The sequence below is a fragment of the Pogona vitticeps genome, chromosome 2 (assembly GCF_051106095.1).
Source record: "Pogona vitticeps strain Pit_001003342236 chromosome 2, PviZW2.1, whole genome shotgun sequence".
In the NCBI taxonomy this organism is placed as follows: Eukaryota; Metazoa; Chordata; class Lepidosauria; order Squamata; family Agamidae; genus Pogona; species Pogona vitticeps.
This window is the reverse complement of record NC_135784.1, coordinates 123,755,419-123,781,437: the sequence shown is the minus strand read 5'-3', so window position 1 is coordinate 123,781,437 and position 26,019 is coordinate 123,755,419. Positions and strand designations below refer to the sequence as shown.

Here is a 26,019-nt window from a genome sequence, read left to right as displayed (position 1 = left end):
TTTCCCCTCCCTCAGCACCACTGTCCATAACTTGGCACACGCTAACAGCTCTCACCTAGTGCTCCTCTGTCTGTTGCCCAAAGAGAAGCTGAGCATATCAGACAGAGGGAAGGATGTGTGAATTCATGGATGACCCTTCGAAGAACCACAGATACAGGTAAGCAGCCTGTCCTTCTTCATCGTGGTCTCTGTGAACCACGCATATGGCTGTCCAGCAAACTCACTTACTTGAGGAGGGATGTCACGCTATCACCAATGTGAGCATGAGCAGTGCTCATCCAAAAGAAGCATCTTGCTGTGAACAAATATCCAGTCTATAATGCTTGACAAAGGCAAGTGGCTGGGACTCTCGGAGCAGAGTGTATGAGGAAACTTGAGTGTGGCTTTAAAATTAAAAACTAAACTTCCTCTAATTATTCAGTGGATAAAATGGTTCTAGGCAGAACCTACAGAGCAGATTTGCATCAAGTCTCCCTCAGTAGACCACCCCTTATTCGTTAGTTTACCTCAACTGGCACCTTTTGTCTCAATAATTAATTCAGAGACTCTAGTAATGAGAAAGAATACAATATTTCCATTTACTTCCACTTCTCTGAAAATAAAAAGAAACATCATATTGTGTAAAAATCTTAACTTGTTACATCACTAGGTTCATTACCGAGTAACTGGTTACACAGCTGACAGAACACATCACTCTGTCTTCAGACTCCATTGCTAATAATGACAGAAATCTGATTGGAAAAAGATGGGAAACAAGATCTGAGATAGAGAGGAAATAGCTGGCTGCTACCGGATTGACTGACATACACCCCAGTCCAGAAAGGTCCCTCCCAGCCAAAATCTCTCAAAGGCACATATATAGGTTGCAATACATCCAGTGGGGACCAGGTCTCAGCCTGGCAGATGTTAGACAAAGAGAGTCCTCTTTGGGCGGCATAAAAGGTTGTGACAGCTCCCATTGAGTGGCTTTTGATACCCAGAGGTATTGGTTGATAGGACATCTTGTAAGCTAACTCGATGGTCTCTACCACCCATTTTGCCAGTCTTTGGATGACGCCAGGTTGCTTTTCCCTGAGGACCTTGGTAGCAGAGGAACATCAGAGAGATGTTCTGAAACTCTCTCGTGTGGGAGAGCTAGAAGGCCAGATCATGTCACATGTCCAAGGTGTGAAGTGAATTGTCAAGAGGCATTTGAGGATTGGCAACAACTGGTTGTGATATATGGACATAGGAAACAACTTTAGGTGAGAAAGAAATATCTGGGAATAATGTAACTTTACTTTTGTGAAACTACAGTCAACCAGGGCAAGGGGAATGGGCGCAGTTGATTGCAGGTGTTATCCTAGTCTTACCTCCAAGTGTGAAAGAGTGAAGATCACGGGGTCCATAAGGAAAACACGGCTGGATTCCTTATTGATAGAGGCAGCAATAACTTGTGAATTGACAACCAAGGAGGGACTGAGCGGACCAACCTCACTACCCAGTTTAATGGTGGCATTCTCAGTCGAGAGGAAAAAACCCAGATTGTTGTACAGGATAAAGACAACCTTGACCACCCCTGAGGAAAAAGAAAGAAAGAAAAAAAAATGAAAGCTATGCCATCAGGGCACATGTGACAGATGATAAATTGCAGCTGTGGGGGGAGGGGTTTTTTTAAAAAGAGGAACCAACCAATCAAATGAAAGAAAAAGAGTGAGAGAAACTTCCCAAACAGGCAGCATGGTTTATAACATATTCCGGGGAACTCTTTTATCAAGGTGCTGGTACCTCTCCCCTCCCCAGTCCTCAAATCCCATTTGCCATTCACCATTACGGCTGTTTTGCTTGATTGTATTGGCTGAGAGCTGAATGGAGTTTCTGGTAGCATATTCATTTGGGAATACAATATCTGGCACCTGTCCCTCTGTATTCAACACTGACACCTCCAGCACTGCAATGAGAGACAAGAGTGAGATGAGTTAAAAGAGAAAGCACAGACACAACAACATCTGGAACAGTTTTTAATAATCTCCTTTTTCTTTTGAAACTGTATGTGTTTCCCAATAGGCAGAGCATACAACGTCCACATGTTACCTGTCTTTGGAATGCTAGAGCATAAATGGGATGACTCTCTTTCAGACCGTCTTGTTATGCTAATTGCATCACACTCTGATCTCCAAATGGTTTCTAGTTGTCAAACTGCTATCTCTACCTTCTGGCTGCTAACACTGTATTTGATGATAGTCTGTTCTGTTTTGCACATATCACTATGGTGGAGCAGTGTGCTAAATGTAAAAAAATTGCCCAGGCATCTGCACCACTCAAACTTACTTTGATTTGTTCTCTTCACTTGTCTACACATTGCTATTTCCAACCCTTTATGGGTTGTTGTTTTCATTCTTCTATTAAATAGCAAGAGCTACTGTATTGGGGAGCTTTATTGCCTGCTCTGGGTGGTGTGCCACTTCATCCAAGCAGCAGCAACATAGAGACGAGGATTGGCAAAGGGCTCGATTTAACTATCACCATTTCTAGTTCTCTGGTTACATACTGATGCTGGAAACAAAAGGTATTTGCATACAGGTTGTTTGGAAAACGGTATCTATTTATAGTCCTGCTGTGGAACATGATTGCTGGAATTTTGTTCGTACAAGAGGCTACACTTCCGAAACAGTAATTGTTTGGATGCTCTAATGGCTCCAGCTGAGCTAATAACTCTTGTTAGATCTGTCCCATCAAATAGAACAGTTCAGACCATACTGTTGGAAGGGTTTGCCAATAGTTTTACTAATGGCTTTTACCGCATTAGTGGTTAGCCAGGGCCTGAGATGCAGAAAGGTATCTCCACCTTCCATAGGGCTGGCCACTCTGTTTAATTGGTTCCCTGGTTCCCTCCTGAGCTCTGACACAGAATCTTTCTCTGTTAGCCATACTCAATTCCTTTTCCTGACAGCATGTGCTGTGAATATCAACAGATACCGATATATTTTTAAATATGTCAGTATGCTGTAAGCCCAGCATGTGTATGTCTGCAGAGGACAACTGTACTGGAAAACCATCAAGAGCAAGAAGAGATACACATGGAATCAATGTTTATATACAACTGGCCAGGAAAATGCTTGTGAAATTCCAAAAGGAGAGAGGCTTTGGGAGATGGGAGGCCACCACTCCTTTCCTTCTCTCATTGTTTTTAATTCCTCCCCCTCTCTTCTTGCTTTTTTTGGCACCCCTAACTCAAGCTTTCTGCCATGTGCTCCATGCCTCCCAACCAGCCTCTAAGGGTTCCTCTCTACTTGCTTCAACAGCTCATACAGCACCTCTCACTTGATTGCCCAGGAGAAGCATCTTCATCCCTGGTATGCTTTCTCCCCTGACTTGAACTTGTTATGGCATCATCTGCCTTCCTGAAGCTTCTTTAGCTGGAGGAGCAGAATGATGACGTTCCGGTGTTCTCAGGATATGGGGAACACTTCACATCAACCTGGGAGGGGGTGGTGGATCAAGGCAATACATTTCCAGTTGTGCTTCTCTGCCCTACAAACAAGTTCCTCAGTAGGGCTGGAACCAAAATAAATCTGCAAAACACCAGGTCTCTCTCCAGTTCTTTGACAGCTACCAATCTTAGTTACATTTCTTGGTTTCTCTAAGCATTTCCAGGAAACCGAACTGAGGGTACTAGCTTCTTTATCTGTATAGTGGTTGGGATTTCTATTGTACTAATCTGTGTAGAAAGCACTTCATGATTTTTTCCCCATCTTACTTGTCATTGTAACTGTCTATCACATTTCTGCCACAGGTATTGCTTCTTGATGTGAGCTTGGCATCCATCACTTACCCACATTACTCTTGGCAGTGACAAAGCGGGCTGGCTCTTTGACATTGTCAGCCAATAAGAAGGCTCCCTCCTCCAGGATGTCCAGCAGCATGGTGGCTGTGTGCACTTGCTCTGTGGCATTCATGTCCTTCCAGGACTCTAATGCCTCCGGTCGCAGGAGGTTGTCCACTGTCTCTACCACAGCCTGGAATGAAAGAACTATGAGAGGACCTAGACACGTGTGCGTGCATGTGTGTGTGTGTGCACTTTCGGCAGTTTTCCTTGCACTCGTTATAGAAAACCTGCAGTTTGACCTCCCATGCTACTACCTCCGCTCACTGGAAGACATCCATATGTGTGCTTTTGAGAGGTGGGCATTTTTGTCTGTGCAGCAAATTCACACCCATTATTCTTTTGTTGCAAGAGATCTAGCCATTCTCCTTTGAAGCAGTTTTTGTTCTGAAAGGATTCCTGACTTGACTACTGCCAGTGAGAGCACACCCTGGGCATAACACCAGCATGTGGACACAACTTTTCCCAATTCCCTCCATCCTCCTTCCTTACAGTCCCTTGTGCCTCTGAAGGCTTGCTCAGTTGTCTTCGTTTGTCTTCCCGATAGCTCACTGGTTCAAAAGTCTTCCATGGAGAGAAGAAACCCTTCCCTTCACAGAAAGCTGAACTTGGATCTAAGCCAAAATGTTTTGTGAACATCCAAGAGTCAGAAAAATGTAATTCTTCCTCCAGATACCATAGTCATTGCTATCAATTGCCTTGGATAATGCAGCTAAATGTGTGCTACAGACACCTAGTGGGCACTGCATATTTTGTGCACGATGATGGGCAAAGCAACTCCCATGTCCAAATACTCACCCTGTTGGGGACAGTTGTAGACTGCATTCCCTACCAAAATGTCTTATACCCTCTCCTGTATTATTTATTATGAGAGTATGTATCTAGCTGCCTCTCAGCACCTCTTCTCCCCACAGAAACACCCTGCTCTTTTGTGAGCTACTTGATTTTTTTTCTTTTAAAAATGTATCTGAATTCAATGGATGCTTGATGATTGTTTAGGGAGGTTATGGAAAATGGCTGAAATGACAAAGCTATTAAATTTTATGACAATGTGAAAATGGACAGCAAATAGTTTTGTTGAAAAACTAGGTATTATTGGTTCATTACTGGAACAATAAATATAATAACAAGATACAGTGATTTTCTTTAGTGCGGGGTAGGTTGTCTTATTGTGCTATTCCTATAAAATTAAAAATCCAAGATGAGTTGTTTTTAAGGTTTTCTTAAACTGTGTTTCCAGTCCTACTACAGAGTCAACATTTCTCATGATTTTTGAACAGGTGGTAGTGATAATGAATATGATGCTCCTGCAGCAAAGCTATCTTGTTCTGTTTGTCACACGGATGGTAGGTACTATGCTATTTCCTACAGAATCAGGACTTCAGAGATGATCATACAATGCATATAAAATGTACTCTCCTATCATCAGTCTCATGTGGGGAATAGTTTGTCTGCAATCTCCCTCACATTGAATCGGTCATGTTACTGGAGCAGAGTGCAAATGAGTGTTTAAGCATTCTTTCTCATGTGATAACTTGGGAAATTTTCATAGAAACTATGTGTGTGTGTTTGTACATAGGCAAATTGCTGGATAGGTGGCTTAGGTCTCTGGCTGTGGAGCCAGAGGTTGAAAGTTCAATTCCCCCCTGTGCCTCCCTGACAGGGTCTCGACTCGATGATCCATAGGGTCCCTTCCAGCTCTGTAGTTCTAAGATGATGATGATGCTTATAGCTTCCTCCTTAAATTGAAACAACAACAAACATCCTCCTTCTTGTTCTCTTGTAAACTCAAAGCAATCCCATCATGGCAATTCTTTCTGCAGAACAAATCTCTGCACAAATCTCATTGTGAGCAAGGGAATTACCATCTCAGATTTTCCCTAAGAGCCAATGTTGTGGGGACTCTGCTTCATGGATGGTGTTTCCTTCCAGGGTTTAGAGCACAGGATATGTTAATCACACTCACCTTGATATAGTCCTTGCATGTCCTTTCTCTCTTGTGCATCTGTAAAGTAGAATGTACATGCCTAGATTCAACAATGATTCAGGTGGAGAAACAGCAAGGAAACAGTCAGTATGGAATTTCAGAAAGACCACTGGGATAGGGTTTTCCTGTGAGGTCCTTAATCACATTAGCATTGAAGTAACCAGAGGCAAGCAGAGCTATAACGAAAGACATATCCTGTATGAAAATGTGAATCCAAGTTAATTTAATATTGGGCATTTTAAATGCAACTGGACAATTAATTTTATTTCCACAGTTGATTTTTATTTATTTTCTATCTTGTTCTATTTTCTTATGGTAAAGATGGTTTCAATTATTAAGATATTGATTACACTTTCCGGGTCAGAAACAGCATATTCATACATCATTCCAGTGTAAAGTGGAGTTATAAATCAATTGGAAACACTCGCTGAAAACTTCTTGCTTAGCACAGTAAGTCACAGCTAAAATAAACCCATTGAACTAATGGAAGTTATAGGGGAGCTGACTCACCAAATCCCCACTGATTCAATGGGCCCATTCTGGCGCGGCCCTACTACGAGAAGCAACAGGATTTCAGCCACTGAGATATATTGTGCCAGCCTCAGAGATACTCTTGAAACTACTCAGGCACCACGAACCTTGTTGTAGTTCTTGCCAGCTGACTCTCTCTCGATGGGGCGCAGTGCCTGAAGTTGGGCATCCAGGATGTCCAGGAGCTGTTCCATCAGTTTGACAGAGGAGCTGACATCTCCAGCATAGATGGCACCACGTGTGTGACGGGCAAGCTCGCTGGCAATATTGGCTGCATTCTCTCCACTCTTGATCTGCCAAGGAAAGGGAAAAGAAACATGGACATTAGAAGAAAGGACTTGTGCAGGCAGGCAGGCAGGCTCTTCTCAATAGGAACAATCTGACTGACGACCACTGAAATGGAGGAGGGAAGCAGTACCTTTTGTGCCACCTGGTTGACCCAAGGACTTGTGCAGTTGCTGAGATCAGGCCCTCGTGGGTTCCAGATTCCAAGAGATGCAAGACATTGGAAGGAAGCAATGCCTGCACACAGGGAAGGGAAAGGCAAGGCAAGGCACAAGAGAGGGAGAGAAAACCATTCATTCCAGTCCAAAGCTGCCTGGTTTCACACTTCTGTCCGTACCACTAAAGCTAACCCAATCTCACAGAGCACTCACCACTGCAGCAGTGGAGGAGGGCCCACCACTGACTAACTGATGTAAGGGCTAAAGAACAGGGACACATGGCTTGGGATGGCTGCCACAGCAAGAAGAGCAGAATCAACTAATTCTAACTAAATGTGCCATCTGATGACAGCTCCAAGTCCAGTCGCTGCAGAAGCTGGTGGGAATTAATCAAGCCACAGGGGCAGTTTGGGCCTGCACTATCTCCTTGAGTTGAGTGAGACTGGAGCTTATTTACGCACCTAATAACTTGATGTCATAATTTATTAATTGTGATGTTGTCTAATGTGAAACATGCTTTGCCAAAATATCAGCTTCCCCCATCTATATTTCTTCTTCCACAAGGGTGGGCAAATTTGGAAGCTCGGAGGGAGGAGGCAGGGACAATTTTCTGCAACCAAGACTTGCCACAGGCAACCCTCAGACTCCCCATCTCTCCTGTTCCTCCCCAGCTGGTGTCGGGCTACCTCTCTCAATGCTCTTCCCAATTACCTCGTGTGCCTTTAGGACATGGCCTCTCGACCAGCATGCCTTGTTGGGTGGCCGGCCACTGCACACGCCGCACCTCCTTGGCCTCGCAGAAGAGCTCTGGGGTGAGATGCTGGTTGTTTGCTGGTGGGCGGCGAGTGCTGGGGACTATGGCCGTGACGGGGTGCGCCTCTGTACCCTTCTGATTGATGGCACCGACGGGATGGGTGGTAAGAGGTGCTTGCCGTGTAGTTGTTGTGGCAGCAGGTGAGATGGTGCTGGTTATTGTTGTGGGACGGATGGTGGTCGTAGTGCTGAGTGGCGTTGAGGTGACAGGGCCTACGGACAGAAAAGGCAGATACTGAGTTGCTGGCTCTTGAATATGAAATAAAAACCAAACCAAAACTACCCAACCCAAACTAGATCTGAGACTACTTTAGCCAGAATGGTCCGGAGTTTAAATAATGCACAGTGTCTATACTTTCCTACTACTGTATAGTAGAAAGAACAAAGCTTGGGAAAGTTACTTTATGAACGACAACTCCCAGAACCATCTAGCCAATATGAGGACTTCTGGAACTGTAGTTTTTTAAAAAATGTGTTGTCCAAGATTTGGAAAACAACAGGGCCACTGTTAGTCAAATACTATTGCTTTATTAGATCACATTTCCATAAGCTTCAAAATTTATGGTACTTCCAATAAACACCTATGTAAATATACATATATTTAATTCCAGATATGCCTATTAATTTTTTTATGCCCCCCCTTAGCCAATATATTACTTCTTGGAATCCTCTGTCATATCTTTCCTAAAGCTATGTGCCATAAAGGTCTATAGCCTTGCTCTTGCCCTTTTTAAATATCCAGACTTAGTTTCCCCACCACCACCTTAACATCTTATGCAAAAAGAACATTTTTCAAGCTAAACTGATCGGGCTGCATTCACACAAAGGCTAAATCCCGTTAACCTACCGCAGCATGTGCTATTAACTGCACAAATGCTCAGTTTGCTACACAGTTTGCAAATGCCACCCAGGCAACAGCTGTGTATTGGGGATGAATGGACAAAGCAGGAAAAACAAATTAGCTACACATTGTGCTACACAAATCTAGATCTGGCACCGCACCTGGGGCATGACGGATCTTGATTTTGCTTTATCCAGAATAAGCAACGGATACCCTCCCCCCTTCCCGCCACCACAGCCTTCAATCCAGTTTCAGAGAATTAGTTTTTGTAGACTCTAGGCTTCTGCCAAATACGGCACTTCAGACAATCCATCTCTGTCAATTTAAACTCCATGTGATGCTAACTGTCAGAATTTCAGGCCCATGCTGATTCTGTTGAGGTCACAGGGAGTTTGGATTGAGCTGAGTAGATTCTTTAACACTTCCTATTTGACTGGAACTCAAGTACCTGTTTGTGGCTAAGTGGCAAAATTAGAGAAATTTTCAAAAGCCAACACTAGGACTAAATCTTCGCTTTTTAAAGATTATCTTGTCATTATATGGTACAATGTTTCCTAAAATGGGGTGGATAGTGAATACTTTGGAGAGCAGCAGTTGGGGGAACACATTGACTCAAATTTCTACTACCTGTAGTACAGCTTAGATGGACGCTGCTTTGTTGGTAATTAGTTCAAACACAAACACGGTAATCTTAAAACTATGTGCATCTGGGGATTGCTGGAATATATAAGCTTCATGTAAAATATGTATTTAAAAGGCAATTCCAAATGCTATGCATCTATTAAGTCAAATTCTTAACTGAGGGCAACTCATCAATGAAATTTAGATCACTGGAGTTATGCCAACAGTGTAACTAACAACATTCTGGCCTATAAAATTTTTTTGAGGGGGGGTTGTTTAATATATTTGGAAAGCCTATAACGACTAGGAACAGAAACTATGGATACAGGAATTCCTGACTCTAGTTCCCCCCACCGCCAAACGGTGTACCGCAACGATGTCTCACCAGTGCTAGGGTCAGGAGGGCCAAATTCAAGGGAGTAGCGCAAGACAAAGTAGTTGTTCCATACATAAAGCTGGTTGTCACGGGGGTTGTAATCAATGGAGGAGATGAACTGGTAAGGGTTTGGGAAGGTCAGGGAGATGGGTTCTTCACGGTTCATGTTGGTGTTGAAGGCATAGTCAACACGGTTACCAGCTGCTTCACTGTCATCATCTACGTAGACTGTTCGTACCACATAGAGCACCCCACACACCATGAAGGCATTGGATGCTGAGCGCTTGTCGTAGCCAGTCTCCCAAGTGCCCTCAAAGCGTAGTGTGTAGGGATTGAGCTGGCTCACTACTAGCCGTCCGTTGTTTCCTTCAGTGGCGTAGATGACCCACAGCCCATTTTCATCCACAGCAAGGTCAATGTCAGTTTTGCCACCCCAACGGTAGGGTGAGGTATCATGATAATTGGCTGTATTGATAACTGTCTCCCCACTCTTAATGCGTGTCCGCAGATCATACTTGATAATGTTGCGTGTCCGCTCCTTGTTGTAAAAGACAGCTCCATCATACACCACAAAGCCGGTGCCGTCAACCCTGTTGGGTAGGCGATATGTGGTGGTGTGACGGGCACCCACATAGTCTTCCCATGAAGCGTACTCGGTCAGTGTATCTGTCCGGTATGGAATCCACGGCATGACATAGATTCGATCTCCAGCTTGAAGGGGGTCCTTGCACCAGGCACCAGACTGGTGTTCTGATTCATGGGTTGAGGTAGGTTCCAGGATCTTGTGCAGCGTCCCCGGGCAAACGAATACTAAGGAAGGGATGTAAGGGAGGAAAGGATGATTGGGTAAAAGGGGGAGGGAGGGGAAAATCCAGAGAGAGTGTGAACAAGAGGGAAAAAAGAAAGAAAGGAAAGAGAGAAAAGAGAGAAGAAAGGATAAATTTGTAAAAGGCTGTTTGTAGGAGAAGTGAAATCCGCGCTGAATTTTGATAGCAGCTGCAATCATGAGACTTTTATCTGTTATTGAGCAGAGACGGCTCACTGACAAGTTAAATAAATACTGGGGGGAAGGGCAGGGGGACATCAGAGGAAAGAAACACTTTCTCCAGGTCAAATTAAAATTTGGAATTTAGGGGTTCCAAACCATTCTCCCCTACTTTCACTACATTCTCTGGCATTAAGCATGGGGTGTGAAATTGCTTCCCTGAATCGGAGACTCCCAGAAATTTGAGCAGGCATTTTGCTGGCCCAACAATGCTATCCCTGGCCATATGCTCTACATCACCCTCTGGAGGTCTGCACATGGAAAATTTAGAAGTTATGTGAAAACCATTGACAAGAGCTAGACCCCCACATGCTCTTTCATCCTCTTGGTTGGGGCAGAAAGGGGACTCCAGGGCTCATGAACTAGATTTTCAAAAACCAAGAGGGCTTTTATCTAAATCATGAGGCTGTTTATGCTACAGAATCCACAAAGGAGTATATGCCAGAACTTGGAAAAGTTATTATTTTTTTGACCATCACTCTCCAAATCTTCTTGCTAGAGGGCTTGGGGACTGACAATCCAAATAACTAATATTTCAAAGTTCTGGTGTGTGCTTGTCTGCTTTGTGGCTCTGACAGAGCTAGGCACACTAAGGATGTTGCTAAGGAAAGGACATATTTGTTGTTTATTCCACTGGATTCCTAGACTACTTCTATCCCACTAGATTTTGAAGCAACTATTGCTTGTTTGGGGAGTTGCCTGTTTGGGGAGTTCCTTCAGAGTGGCAAGGAGTGCCTTTAAGGCTGGTTAAGATGAGCCATAGACCTTTGTATTTATAAGGTGACTTTCAATTTTACCAGTTCTATGGGCCAAGGCTAATTTATGCCAGTCATCAAGCAGTGTTTAACACCAGCATGCATTGGTATAAACATCAACAGCAGTGAGGCAGAGAGCTGCTGGGCCCCATTTCTGCATCTTTGTTCAAATTTTACACAGATCTTTGTAATTCAGTTCTAACCATTTGAAGGCCTTTCGAAATAGGCGCCTTGGCCCTCCATATTTCCTTGGGTTATACATGGAATGGCATTAATTTTATTGGAATATTAATATTGGAACTTTGATACTAGTGGCTATGCTCTTCTTTGGAAAAGCAGGTGTTTGCTTTAATAAAAACCACTAGCAAAGCTGCAAATTAGCTATAAAAGATTTCCTAAAAATAGAAACCAATGGTATGGTTGGGAGAAGGACTTGAAAGTATTGAGGGGTGTCCAGATCACAGCATGGAAAAGCCACTTTTTTTGGACTACTTCTGAATCTGGGAGTTACAGTCCAAAAAACCCCCCAGCTTTCCCAACCTGTGCTTCTAGCGTTACCACTCAAAAGACATTCTGCAGCCATTCTAACATCCTGAATGGGTTTTTAATGGAAACGGATGAAGGGAGAAGAAAACACTAGAGGGTTACAAGTAGAAGACCCTTGTTATCTGAACCTCCAGTAACCTTCCATGCATGAGGCAGGCAATTATATGACAAATCTGGAAGCACCCCTGGTTTCCATCTTTCATTGCTCCAAAGGCCTCAATCTCACACCTCTGGGTTCCAGTCTGTCACCTCTTATCCCTGCTTTAAGAACAGCTCCGAGGGAATGGAAAAAGGATGAGGGATGGCCAACCCTGAAGTTGCTCTCCTGCTATCAAAGTAATGTTGAATGGGAAATGGGGAATGAAAAACAATCATAAAGAAGATCCAGTTCCTGGCCACTTAAAACCCACTGAATAGAAAAGATAGAGGGTGTTTCCTCTTCCTGCTGAAACAGACTACTTTTAATCCCTGAGGACAGAGAACTGTAGATTAGCTGAGGGACTTTCTCCCTCCTGGAAAGCAGAACTAATGGTGCCATGGCAGAAGAGAGAAGTTACAAAAAGTGTCTGCTCCCCACATCCTGGGTGCCACTGGAGCAATTTATCAGCCAGGTTTGATTCAGATCAGCAAAGGACATGAGACTAGTGCACATGGCAGGGGGTGAAGGAGTGGAGTGACAGTGGGAGGAAGGGAGACCTGGATAATTGGGGAAAGGAAGACCCTCCCTTCCACCCCACACCCCAGCTGGCAGCCTGGAATCTTGGGAAAAGCCAGGAGGGAGAAAAAAAACATTGGAAAGGAAGACAGATCAGGCCAGGCATTCTGCAAGTGTCTGCCTCTGGTTAGCTGGAGCAAGGCTGGGAGAAAAAAAAGCATTTAGTGGTGGAAGGAGTGGGTGAAGTGGGGTGAGGAGAGCAGCGGCATTGAAGCAGAGAATTCCCCTTGCCTATTACAGCACAGTGTCACTGAGCAGCTAGAGAGGAGACACAGGAGCAGTCAAATCAAATCCAGGCTATAAGGCCTTAAAGGCTGCAGGGGATGTCAGTTAACCAGACCTACTGTTACAGATGGAGAGGTTTAGGGTTAGTAAATGGGTTTACACGTCACAGTAGAAGGGAGAAATCAGACCCCCAGCTGCCCAGTTTCTGTGGCGTGCTGGCCTAGCATTTCCACATGTAGGAGGGTGTGTCTTTCTCACTAGTGTCAGCTGGACTCTATGTGGACATTTAGTTTTATCTTGATCCCAGAAACATGTCCGAGAGCAGATTTTGTGAGTGCAGAAGTGAATTCTCTGCTCTGCCTTTATTACGCACACACAGTTGCTATGATATGCCACATCACTCTGGGTGCAGTTGTAGTCAGGCTTACTAGGCCTGGGAATTACAGAGATTCAGCTTCCTTGGCTGGAGTCAGTAGCATCAGAACACACTCGAAAGCGTAGGTGTATCAAGCACTCTAGAAATTAATAGCTCATTCAGATGGAAACTGGTCCCAGCCATGGAAGAGGAGCAGAGCACCACTACTGACAATGCCAGGTCAGGTCCCTATGAATATTTCTCAATAACCCACCACCCTTGCTCTCCCTGCTCCAGGCAGAACCTTAAGCTGCCATACCAGGACCCAAGGACAGATGTATTTCTCATCCACTTTTGCACAAAAGAAGGGATAGGAATGGGCTAAAATAAGTCTTATGACTCTGGGAACAAACTATCCCACATTTAAGCAAGATCAAACCCCACTGAAATCAATGGGATTTATGTGGCCTGAAGTGTAGGCTAGATTGTTGCCACTGTTTCCACCCGTCACAGTCCCTGGCTAGCCCCAGGAAGAGAAAGCAGGGCTGAGTCAGCAACCTGATGAGTTCACTCTTTTCCACAGTGTTTTAGTCTCCATGGAGATGTCATGCTGCATCCTTCTCAGTAATAATAATAAATAACTCTGATTAATAAGCCTTCTGTCATTGCAATTGCTGGCAAATTTTTCCTTCTAAGTTTGGTGGTAAAGATGGCCAGGGCGTGTGTGTGTTTGTGTGCTGGCATATGGAAGGGAAGAGGGGACTTGCTATGACTGACAATCATAGTTCCAGTGCTGAAGTGTTGACAGCCAAGAAAATTCCAACTAAAGGACTTTTATCTTTTTATCTCTAACTGCTGGGGACTCAGCTCATGAAACCAGTTATAGGTTCTTTGGGATCAGTTATAATAGTACCTATTACTGATGCATAGTGTACGTATATCTGGAAAAGCCCTACTATTTGATATACAGTACATGACTTTTTGGGGGCTGCATGTATGCTTTGGGAGTATCATGTGAGAACCCAATCTGTCTCTTCACTCCCTTTAACTTCCTATAGAGCAGGGGTGGGGAATGTGCAGCTTTCCGTATGTTCTTGGACTAGGCCCCTTCTCATCCCTTCCCATTGGTCGTGCTGGTTGGGAGTCATGGGGACTTCAATCCAGCTTCATTGTAGAGTCTGTTCTAAATTATTCATGGATGTGGCCGGCCAATGAGGCCAAGCTGTAAACTACCCCTCTTTTTTTTAATTAGAAAGAAAAAGACCTCCTCCCCCCAGTACTGTTCTCTTAGGTATGCAGAGAACATCAGCTTAGCCTTCTTGCATGAAAGCATGGCTATCGGGTGGGTTCTGTGGTGTACAGAGATGGATGGGCTCACTGTTAAGTGACAGTGAATGAGGAAGAAGGGGAGCTGCACGGCTTAGATGTCAATGACAAGGTCTGTTAAAGATCCCTGTAGTGTTCTCTGGTGCAGGTCATCAGACAAGAACAACTTAATGTGGCATAGTTGGATTTTGCAGCGCTGCATGATGTCTCGTGTGTTAGCTATTTATCTCTGTCTAGCCCATGGCTTTCAAACTTTGTCATATTGAGTCTTCGTAAGTTGAGACCAAATCCACTGGAGACTCACAAAGTGCAACTGATGGCTGCTCAGGAGGTTTTGTATCCATTGACATAGGTCTTTTAAGGCTGTGCCAGTGTCATATCAAAATGGGCAAGATGCACGCATCACCTTCATCTTAAGTGAGACATGTATTTCTCCAAGAAGGGCCTACGCCATTCAAGGCTGCATTTCACAGCAAGCCAAGAACAGGTTTACTGAGGGTGAAACTGGATGGGTTTTATGGAATTTGTGTCTTAAGATCTATGGCTGGAATGTACTGTGAGCAACACCTGGAAGCACTCGGGATTTATTTCATCTCCCAGAATCTCACCAGCAGCATGGATCACTGGCTGTGGTGACTGGAGGATGATGGGAGTAGTGGTTCAAAAACTTTTCCAAGCTATAAGATATAGTAATCTTGAACAGCCCACCCTGAGGCTGTGAGAGAACAACCAGATCAAGGCCAGCAGCAAATGTTGAGAACAGAGAGAGGACTCTGTGAACCTGTGGATGGCTTACTAACTCCATCGCTCTCTCATGACCCCATTTTTCTGATGAATCCACTTACATAGATCCTAAATGGACTTCTTTTCTCCCTTCGGAAAGGAAGCTTTTTCCTTTTACACTTATTATGAGGAGGGGACAATGCCTAAATTCCCAGGGCCATAATGTCCCCCTCATCCCATTCCAGCCTACAGAAGACCAATGTAGCCATATGGCCAGGAATCCATCTTATGTTATGTCCAAACCCATCCAAATCTCCCTGCAAATTGACAGTCATGCTTCAGGGAAACAGCTTGGAACTGAAAAAGTCATTATCATCAAGCCAGGGTGGGGAGCCTGAACCTGTGAGCTCCAACAGTCATGGTCCCCCACTTATGCTTTTATCACCGGAAGCTCCTTACAGTCCTTCTTCACATTTTATTCCTTTCTCTATCTATGGATTATTCACTTGAGTGACAATTATTACCCCAGTACCCTCGGTGTTACTGAGCTACATATTGTGCCTGGTATCATATATGGTTCTTCCTTAACTATTCCAAAACAAAGCTAGGAATGGTTTTGGTCAATAATGAGTAGGAGAGTAGGCCATCTATCCAGATGGATCTATTCTGCTTCTTCAAAATATTGCTGTCTAGATCAAGTAAGGAAAACAATGATTTGGCTAGAGAGAGAGCGAGCAGTTGGATTGGAAAGAATAATGTGTGTCTCACTTGACTGATTTTCAACCTTTGGCTGTCCAAATTATTTAGATTTACTCCCAGATGTCTTAGGCAGCATGGTTAAGTCAGGGATTCTGGGAGTTAAAATCCAAAATATCTGGAGGACCAAAGGTTGAGAACCATTGTTTTATTGCACATCAGTTTTGCATGCATCCGGCAGCTACACATAGGGTTGCCAAATGATTTTCCTGCCCGTGGACTAAAAGGATGTGCTCATGGATTAGAGTGATACTTTCTTGTAGTTGTAGGTGTTTTGTAGGAGTATGTGAAATTTGTTCCAAACTCTATTATCCTCAAGTTTACTGAAAAAAAGCATCTTGTTTCTTATAAATGTTTGCATGTAATGTTATCCATTCATCTATTTCTGTGCTTTTATATGTCTCTGTTTGTACTACAATGTGTACATGTTTAATATTTTACATGTATATGCATATCTGCTGTTTGCTTAATGTTAGGCTATCAATTTGGTTGTGTTTGTATAGGTATTGTACATGTCACTTTGTAATTCTTCAAGGTGAATATGTTGCTCCTAATTTCCATCTACACACATCTACCTGAACATATCTGCATAGGTATGAGTTCTATGTGCCTATGATTTGTGTTGCACATATACATCTCTGTGCTGTTATCAGGAATGTGACATCCTCTATCACCTGCATATGATGAGCTGAAGTTAAGAACCTAGGTGTCACCTTTTGGCTCAGAGAGGATCAGAAGGATAGGGTAATATCCAGAATATTCCCAATTTCTAGTTTTGCCTGCCTGCTCTGAACACCTGCCTGGCAACGTTGCCACAAAGCAGCTTCATGGAGTCTCACAGGTTCGGCTCAGCCCAGCTTCCCATCAGGGTTGGTGGGGTGGGATGGATGACTCCTGGCAGCGGGGAGGAGAAACACACCATTAAAGAATGAAGCGCTGGCGAGGGGGGGACAGCACAAAGCGTTAACTGGTTCCGATCCCTCATGGATGGGGCAGTGTCGACTCAGCCTTCTAAGTCGGGATGGGGATAACTGTGCTCTGGGGTTGGGGGAGAAGATGTCAGAAACAGAGAAGGAAACAATCAGTAAAAAGCCACATCCAAAACCATGGAAACCTGTGGAAAAGAAAAGTATAAGTATATGCCTCCATCCCCAATCTTGGGGGAAAAGTTCCAAACCAATGCAGGGAAGGAGGGAAAAATCAACTGTGCTTTTAGAACAAACTAAACAGAGAGAGAGAGAGAAAGAGAGAGAAAGAAAGAGAGAGAGAGAGAGAGAGAGAGAGAGAGAGAGAGAGAGAGAGAGAGAGAGAGAGAGGAAGAGAGAGAGGGAGAGAGAACAGAGACATGGTTTGGGTAGAATCAAGCCTGGCTTTTGAGTTTTACTACTTTGAAATGAATTTGCTGGATTCTTAGAACTATCCTAATAGCTTGTCCCTTGTCAAGACAGGCTTATTGCAGTCGTGACTCCTGGTACTTACAGTAGGCTTATAATCTCCAGATCTAGCCATGATGTTCAAATTAAAATACACTGTCTGACCTCCCTCCTGTTCATGCACCACCCCCATCTTTCACCAATAACAGACAGAGTCAATGATCATGAGTGCAGCTTTTGTTAAAAAAAAGGCAGAAAAAATAATTTAAAGTAACACAATCAGGATTGATTGGGAATTTTAAAACAAAAGAAAGAAAAAGAAACATTAAACCGAGAAATAAAAAATCCCCACATCAAAGGGATAAGTATATTGGTATAAACAATGTATGTGTGTTTTAAAAAATATTACTTTCTATGGGTTTATTTATTTTCACATCTCAGTAGCAGATCCTACAGAACAGTTCAGAAAAAGACAAAAATTCTTTTTAAGACAATTCAAATCACTGGAGTGTGACTGGATCCTTTAGGGGAAAGATGGCATATAAATTCTTTAAATAATAAAAAAGTAAGGGGCAGGGGACTATTGAAAACTTAGCTTGTAAATTCTATCAACTGATGTTTAAATTTATCCAAACATTTGATTTAGCTTATTTTTCATAATGTGAACCATGATAAAATCACCCTCCTTTAAAATGATGCAATTTAACATGTACTTGTGAATACTCATCTTCTAAATGCATTCTTCATAAGCATTCTTCATTAAGAATGTGGGAGGCTCAAAAGAACACCTCCAGTGTGCTCAAGATCTGATTTGTAAAGTCTTTGGTTCAAGAGACCATTAAATCATGTGTTTTTCACCTTGATCATGAAAGGTGTGTGTGTGATCTCAGAGATGGAGTGGCATTTATTTTTGTGCCTTTATGGTATCTAGAACTGTATCTAGAGTAAAAACCTTCACTATAATCTTAAAGCCAGATTGACTATAAAATGAGAAAAAATGTATGCAACTGCCTCAAAACTGTGTAGGACATTCTGGAAGAACTGTTTGGAAATGCTCATTTTTTAATCAAAATAAAAACTTGTAAAAACCAAAAACACACCCTTCTGTTGTTCTTCTCCATTATAACAGATTATTTATATAAATAAATTCCAGGAAATTTTAAGCATCTCTCACCCCTCCCCCGAAAAAAACAACAGGATTTGAGATTAAAAACAAACAAACAAACAAACAAAATAAAACCAAAAAAAAAAAAAAAAAGGAAAGAGAGAAGTAGTGGTTGAGGTAGGCCAAGGTACCCAGTTGGTTGCCATGGAAACATGAAGAAAGGAGCAGAGAGAATCAGTTGAATGATAAAAGACGCAGAGAACGGTTTGGAAAAGTGCATTTCCCCTGAAGGAAGCAAAACTGGAGAAAGGACAGCCATAGCCCAGACATAAATGGTGTTTCCCCTCCACATGTAAGCAAGGAAAAATGGAAACGTTTGGAGGGGGCAGTTGTTAGATGACTGCTCGATAACCTTTATTTGCTGGGTGTCGTTCAGTTACTGGACGGGTTTTATTTCTACGGGGGAGGGGGAGGGGGGAGCGGGGTATGCCAATTGGAGTTAGTGAGACCAAAGAAAGAAGAGGTGGGAAAACCGAGGGAAGGGGAGGTGGGAGGTTAGGAAGAAGAGGATTGAGGAGAAAAGGTAAAGGAAGGTCACATTAAATATGGCCACAGAGAAAAAAAACAAGGTGTTGGGTTAGGGGTGGGGGGTCAGTGGTAATGTTGTTGTTGTTTACCTTTCTGTTCCACTTCTACTTTATGCATCGGAAGGGAGAGAAGAAAAATATATTGAAAAAAAAAGGTGCAAGAAGGAAAAAAAAGAGAAAAGAGATTAAATTGCTTTTGTTTCTCCCCACCTCCACCCTAAAGAAACCATATTTTCTTTCTTAAACTGTGAGTCTCCCCTCCCATCATCCCACGAGCCCAACAAACACCAGCCCCTCCCGCTTTGGAATCACTTCAAGGCAGAGAGCGTGTTGGGTTTGGTGGTGGTAATGGTACTTTAGCGTATTCTTTTCCTTACATCATATGATCGGTTTGAGGTTTACAGATTGGACTTTTTATTTTTGCGTTTTTTTAAAAAAATGTGCCGTCGACATTGCCCTTCAGAAGAAAAGTCAGAAATCAAAACCAACCAGAAAGGACGACAAAAGAACAAAATACAAAAAAGGGAGGCTGGTGGAAAGCATTGGGGAGGAGGGCAGAAGCAGACAGAGGGAAAGCAAGCAGAAAAGCAAGAAGGGGGGGGGAAGCAAGAGTTTGAAGGGGACTTGAAAATAAAATTCTCATTACTTTCTAAGAAATGGTGACTTATCTTGACCACAGAAACATCACCTAAACTTCTCTCCATCATATATCCCAGTCCATCTGTACATCTATCCATGCTCACACCCATGCTAATTCCTGTGATAAACTACCTCCTACAGTACAACATAGCAAGTACATGCCCATATACAAGCATTATAAATATGGATCATTAGCTTCTCCTGTCTTTTTCCCTGTTGGTTGCTACAGTCTCCCTTGCATGGTGTCTATGTCAGTATAGATGACAGTTTATAAAGTGCTGCCTTTTACAGTGTCAGCCAAATTACTGGACGGCTAACAACACTGACTGCCAGGAGCTCTGCAAGGTCTCTTAAGAAAAGGTCTTCAAATCATTGGGACCTAAGACTTCATGAACACAAGACAAACCATCTTGGCCAGTCAGGTGCAACCGCTCATTGCCTTTTCATGTACGCTACGACTCATACGTAAATCCCCATGATTCTTGCTTTCTCCTTGGTGGCTGTACAGTCATTTTTGTGGAGCAAAAACAGTGCCTTCCTCTTTCCCTAAAGCCTCTCCTCTTGATTTTCTGTAGCTTCAAAGGATAAGATCCAAAATGATGGATTCAAATTATAAGGAAGGTGGTTTGACACCTCTTGCTGTCAAAACAGTTTGACAGTAAAAGGTGTTTCACTGTGAAATGGACTGTCTCAGAGAATGGTGGACTCTCTTGGCATTGGAGGAATTTAAGCAGAAGTTAAACAGAGGCCACCTAAGTCAGGGTTCCATTAGTTGTGGATTTCCTGCTTCAACAGGGGGCTAGATCTGGCAGCCCTTGGGATCCCTTCCAGCTCCGTAGATCTGTGATTTTGCCTGGCTAGTGGCCTGGTTTCAACTTTGCTCCAATTATAGGTATGTGAATATAATGCAAAAGCACCGTGAAAAAAACACCATCAAAAGAGATCCTTGTTTTTCATGCATGCACTGTAAGATGGAGGTCACGCTGTGAACTCTCCCATTCCTACCTAAATGAGTTTCTCCATGCCCCTCTTAAGTCCTCTATGGTGAAATTAACTAAATCACACTTAAGGCATACATCACTCTTTCTTTAAAAGGATTAGCGAAGCACATATAGGGCTTTGTTTGCACCTTATGAAAAGAATATTTTTTTAAAACTCCCCAAAGTGCTCCAGGTAATGAAAGAGGTTAATAATCATGGATGATATAATACAGCCACCCATATAGTCAGATTACCCAACACACATCTGCAGCAACACTGTGCATCACATTTCTGGAACAGGCTTTCCAGAAGGCACAAAACTGGAAATGTACACTAATGTACACTACCTCTCTGAAATAAGCCTTTGATAAGCGATCACATGTACAGCCAAGGAGTAGAAAGGAAGCAGAGATGGAAGCCTCCGAAAAGGGAGAAAATTTTACATTCAGTTGAAAATCCTGCATATCATATTTTCAGTTTATTCTATGGAGCCATGCATACAGTTAAAACTCTCTCACAACATCCCTGTCTTACTCCTAGAGATGCATAAATGCCAGCGGAGATTGGTATTTGCTTTAGACTAAGATTTAATCAGTCATAAAATATAAAGATCTCCAGTTCAGTTATCACTCAACTTTCCTTCCTAGTGGGTACTAGTTTCTTGGCAGCGTCAGACTAGAGAGAAAGTCTAGAAGGCGGCAATAGAAATCTATAGGTGGTTATCTTCTCCTAGATCCTAAGCTTGATTGGGCATTCCCCTTTTTTATCCATCCTCAGCTGCCAGTTAGCAGTTGTCTTAGACAAATCAGACTTTGGAAAACTTTGTTCTATATGACTAAATGACATTTCCACACCTATATTTCATGTAAACATTCAGTGGAAATTTGATGAACAGAAATGAAACCTTCACAGCAACATTTAGTAATCTGCTCCATAATGTAATCTTTCAGGGATCCGGTACGACTGGAGTTGAAGTTACATGCCAGGATGCTTTCTATGACCTGGACAAAATTGACAGAGAAACTGATGGAGGAACAGACTGATAATGAAGACAGCAATGCTGTGTTAGTTCAACTGTGTTGATCACGGTATCTTTAGAGGGTTCACTCTCCCAGAGCAAGGTCTGAAGCAACATGCTTCTTGGCAGGCTCAGAAGCCTGAAGTCCTGACTTCATGTGATGGGGACACCATGCAAAGCAGGGATGCTGTCATATCAATGATGCTGAAACAACCCCTAATTCTGTAGATGGTTATGGCACAATGATCACACCAGTCAGGATCCCTTTGATTAGTTTGCCAACATATTGCCCTCCTCCAGAGTATGGGCAGTCATGAATTGCTCTGAGGCCGATGGGTTTTGTTCTTTGAGATCATGAGTCTGATAAGGGTTTGAAAACATGTCTGCTGTAAAATGGCTTTATAGATATTTACAAGAAGAATGAGAATGTAGCTTGCAGATGGCTCTGAAGATGTTGCTGGACTCCAAATGACATCAATCCCAGCCTGCAGAGACAACACTGAGGGATGATGGAAGATGTAGTCTAACAACATCTGGAGGGCTGCAGGCTTTCCATCCCTGCTTTAGAAGTGGTTTACAGAAATCCATGGAAACATATATAACATCAGGAGAGGCCTTCACAGGTGCATCTGATGGGGGCACAGGAGAGGGCCTTCTCTGTCATTGCTCCCAGACTCTAAAACTCCCTCCTACAGGAGGCCAGACTCGCTCCATCTTTGCTGTCCTTCCAGAAGCAGGCAAATATCTCTCTTTTCAGGCAAGCCTTCCCTCAATAAATCAGCTACCTGTGTGTGATTTTTAGATAGATTGTTATACATTATTGCTGTGACTGGGTTTTTAGTACTACTTGTGTTTTCCAGTTCTGCGAGTGACCTTTTTGTATACTTATTAAGTTTTGCCTTAATATCGCCTGTTAATGGTGTAAGATGCCTCCTTTTTCATTGTTCATAGTTTTAAACATTGTATTTTAATGATGTTAACCTCTGTTGTATACTCATTGTTTTCAAATTTAAATATTGTCTTTCGTTGTTTGCAAGCTGCCTTGGGTCCTTTTCAAGGAGAAAGGCGGGGTAAAATATTTTAAATAAATATAAATAGCTATTAGCAGTGAAACTTCTGTGGAACCTGCATGTTCAGAGACAATTCATTTCTGAACGCCAGTTGCGTTATGCAGCAGGTGAGCAAAAAGGAAGGACTGCTTTCCTTGACCTGACTGCAGGCCTTCTGAAAGCTTTTGATCGGCTATTGTTGGAAAAAAGGGGTCTGGGACAGAGGGGTCCTTGCTCTCACCTACGTAACTTATATTCTTATGAAAGAAAAAGAAGAAGATCATGTTACAGTTGCAACTTATCTGAAAAGCAGCAATAGTGGCAGGATTGCTGGAGGCAGACTTTGCCTTAGTTTTCTTAAGAAAACAAGTTGTAGTATGAGTGACAGAGTTGAGGAGCATGGAAAAACTATGTTTTGGACTCCAGTTCTATGAATCTCCTGACTAATGGCTTTCATATATGATTGATATGGATTCCGTATGTGGTATTTTATATTTGAAACTTTTGCAAAGACTGCATAGTCCCAGAAGACTGAAAACAGGCTATACAGAGGATGAGCTAGTTGACCATTATAGTTTCTTCAAACTCTGCCTCTGTTTATCCTTGTGTGGGGTTTGGCACACTCATTATGTAGGGCTAATCTCTTCTTGGTTGTAGGGAAGGAGTGAATTTCTCATCAGGACTGCTGAAACACCATAAAATGACAGGAATTAAGAAATAACATACTGTATATTATTTAAATTGAGGAACTTTTTTATGAATTGTGAGTAGTACATAAATTGATTAAATAAGTAAATGGTAAAATCCTTTTAATATTAAGATAAATGTGTGATTTGAAAGCTTTATTCAATTTCTAAAGTACTGATCTGTCCTTTGTGGCTTTCTTCACACTTTAACATTAAAAAGAAGGGGGATGAGATTTTCCCCACCACCTTGGATAAAAGATTCTCTGGATCTCAGATGTGGTTGACCTCAAATTAAGTGATAACCTGTAGATTACTTGAACTAAAAAAAGAAAAGTAAAAGTAAACAGATTCAAAAAGCTCCAACATCACCCCATAATTTACCTAACTGCTGCCATATAATCATCATATGGGTGCTTATATGGATCCTAGCTCCGCTCTATACTGCTTTTTGGAGTATGTGTGATAATTAATCTTTATAAGATTGCATTTCACAAGAGATATTGAAGCAAGCAAGGTTATCAGGGATGCAGACAAGACTGTTATTCAAACTAATTTAAAATATGTGTATCTGTGTCAGGCCTACAAGTAGGAAACAAGGCCAAATGAATAAGTGGAAAAGAAAAAAAAGTTGTAAAAAATCAAGCTATTATTCGTCATCATATGTTTGGCTAGGTCTGCTGGCTTTTGCATCCTCTGTAGAAAAATCTGTTAGAAAAAACTTTCTCAAAACCAACCAGCAAAAAGTGTCCTGATTTCACAAAGAGTTTGGCTTAACCAACTGTACAAATTAAAGACAGGAGTGAAATGACGTACTCCTTATGCCATTAATTTCCTCTTAGAAAAATATGAAAAATGGTCTATTAAATGTTGAAAAAGCTGGAAACATACTTAAATAGTCTACAGGTAGAAAAACAGCATGGAAAACATCCTTTTTTGAACTACAGTGGTCGCAATCCCACAGCCAATATGGAAAATGTGGCCGTATTGGCTGCAGGATTCTTCTGGTTGCAGTCCATTAACTCTTCCAAGCTCTGGAAAGGCATACTGTAGCTCTCTAAAACCAGAATTCATTTGTGCTGAAGACAAGTCCCAACAAACGAACGAGGAGGTCAGTTAGATGCTAATCTGTCAACTAGAGCAACCTTTTTCTAAACGAGAGAAACTGAGGTCCAGATAAGAGACCTGCCTTGTGCAAGTTGGACAATCAGCATTTGTGCCTGCATGTATTTCTATATTGATAACTTAGTGTACAACCCTACACTAAGCAGTTTAGACATAAAAACTATCACTTAGACAGTAACAATTAACCAAAAACAATTTTAAGAACGCAAACACAGCAACTAAATAAACCCCAAGTGATGACAGACTACAGGAGTGCCTGTAGAAATCACTTATGAGAAGATGCCCTTCCTGAACATGAGTCTTAAGCATCCTCTTAAATGAAGGGAGGGAGGAGCACTGAAATCCCATACTGTGTGTTGGTCCTGGGTCTGAAATAATTCTCAACATCCTTGGGTCCTGAAGCTGTTCTAGGAAGGCTACTTCCCAACCTTGCTACCACACTCTGCCTCACTCATTGGAAGAGCAGTCAGAACAACAAGGAAAAGCAGCAAGCAGGGGAGTGAGAATGTGAACGTCTGGTGTAAAGTAACACCAGATTCACAACAGCCCACAGAAGAAGTGATGGGACTGACACTCAGCTACTTTGGGTGCTGACAGCTGGGGTCTCCACTTCTGGAAGATCTGGAAGTGAACAGAAGGCAGGCGGGGGGGGGGGAATGGAATATGAGGCCTTGATGGTTACAATATAAAGCTCTTTACATTTTACCTAATTTATATTGAGACAAGCAGAACCCAGTACTATCTTTCTTCATATATATTTATCTTGCTATTTGGGGGGGGGGGAGAGTGGGGGAGTAATTCCTTTTTTCCAATACTCAGCTGCTCCTGTGGCTGCCACTAAGCCTAAATCTAATGGTCTGTACTATAAATCCATTTCTTTCAGTCTTACTTTCTCTGAAAATCACAGCTGTTATTTGACATCGTTATGGAATCTTAAAGTTAAATATTTGAAGACTCATTCACACCTTTGATTCTTTATTTTCCTTTTCAGTCTCTGGGTGGTCTTCAGCTTCTTCTCATCGTGCCTTCAAACTGATGCCCCAAATGGAACATAATAGGTTTTCAGAAGCAAATCTAACCTATGCCAAGAATGCAGCACAATCCTGACCACTGCCAACAAATAGCAATAATAGACACCTTTCTATCTTGTTTTTACTTCTGGATTACTCTCATCGCAACACATTTTGTGGCAGCAGTACTGACTAGCCATTCGCTCACTAGCTGTGCCCAGTGTTTCTCTGCATTTCTATCCTTCAGACAATTAATCAAGTTTTGGACGGGCTCTTGACTCTCAATCGTGAGTCCCAGCCAGACCACACCCAGCTCTACCTATCCCCACTAAGTCTAGGAAGACCACATGCCCCACCCCACATTTGCTCACACAGGTGATTGCACAGGCTTGAAAAACAACTTTATTTGAAGTAATCCTCATCACTCCCAATTAAACAGTAGGCTTTCTCTAAGACAAATCTGGAATGGACTCCCCGCCACCCCCAGTATGGATGGGCTGGATCGCTCTCACAAGTACATTGTACTG

At 42.6% G+C, this 26,019-nt stretch overlaps 1 protein-coding gene across 10 annotated transcripts in view; it reads right to left on the bottom strand.

Annotated features, from left to right (window-relative positions):
* Positions 1-26,019, bottom strand: part of ADGRL1 (adhesion G protein-coupled receptor L1) — a 176,280-nt gene that overhangs the window by 24,271 nt on the left and 125,990 nt on the right. For 3 of the 10 annotated variants that reach the window (XM_078385866.1, XM_078385868.1, XM_078385872.1), the window contains exons 5-13: positions 19,079-19,096; positions 9,487-10,287; positions 7,538-7,852; positions 6,802-6,905; positions 6,491-6,676; positions 5,832-5,870; positions 3,815-3,998; positions 1,808-1,930; positions 1,353-1,558 (exon numbers count right to left, since the gene is read on the bottom strand). In XM_078385866.1, coding sequence (XP_078241992.1) covers positions 1,353-1,558; positions 1,808-1,930; positions 3,815-3,998; positions 5,832-5,870; positions 6,491-6,676; positions 6,802-6,905; positions 7,538-7,852; positions 9,487-10,287; positions 19,079-19,096 — 1,976 coding nt within the window. Of the gene's footprint in view, positions 1-1,352; positions 1,559-1,807; positions 1,931-3,814; positions 3,999-5,831; positions 5,871-6,490; positions 6,677-6,801; positions 6,906-7,537; positions 7,853-9,486; positions 10,288-16,842; positions 16,962-18,592; positions 18,858-19,078; positions 19,097-26,019 lie in introns of those variants that run through there. The other 7 variants (XM_078385867.1, XM_078385873.1, XM_020800351.3 and 4 more) reach the window with 5 other exon arrangements.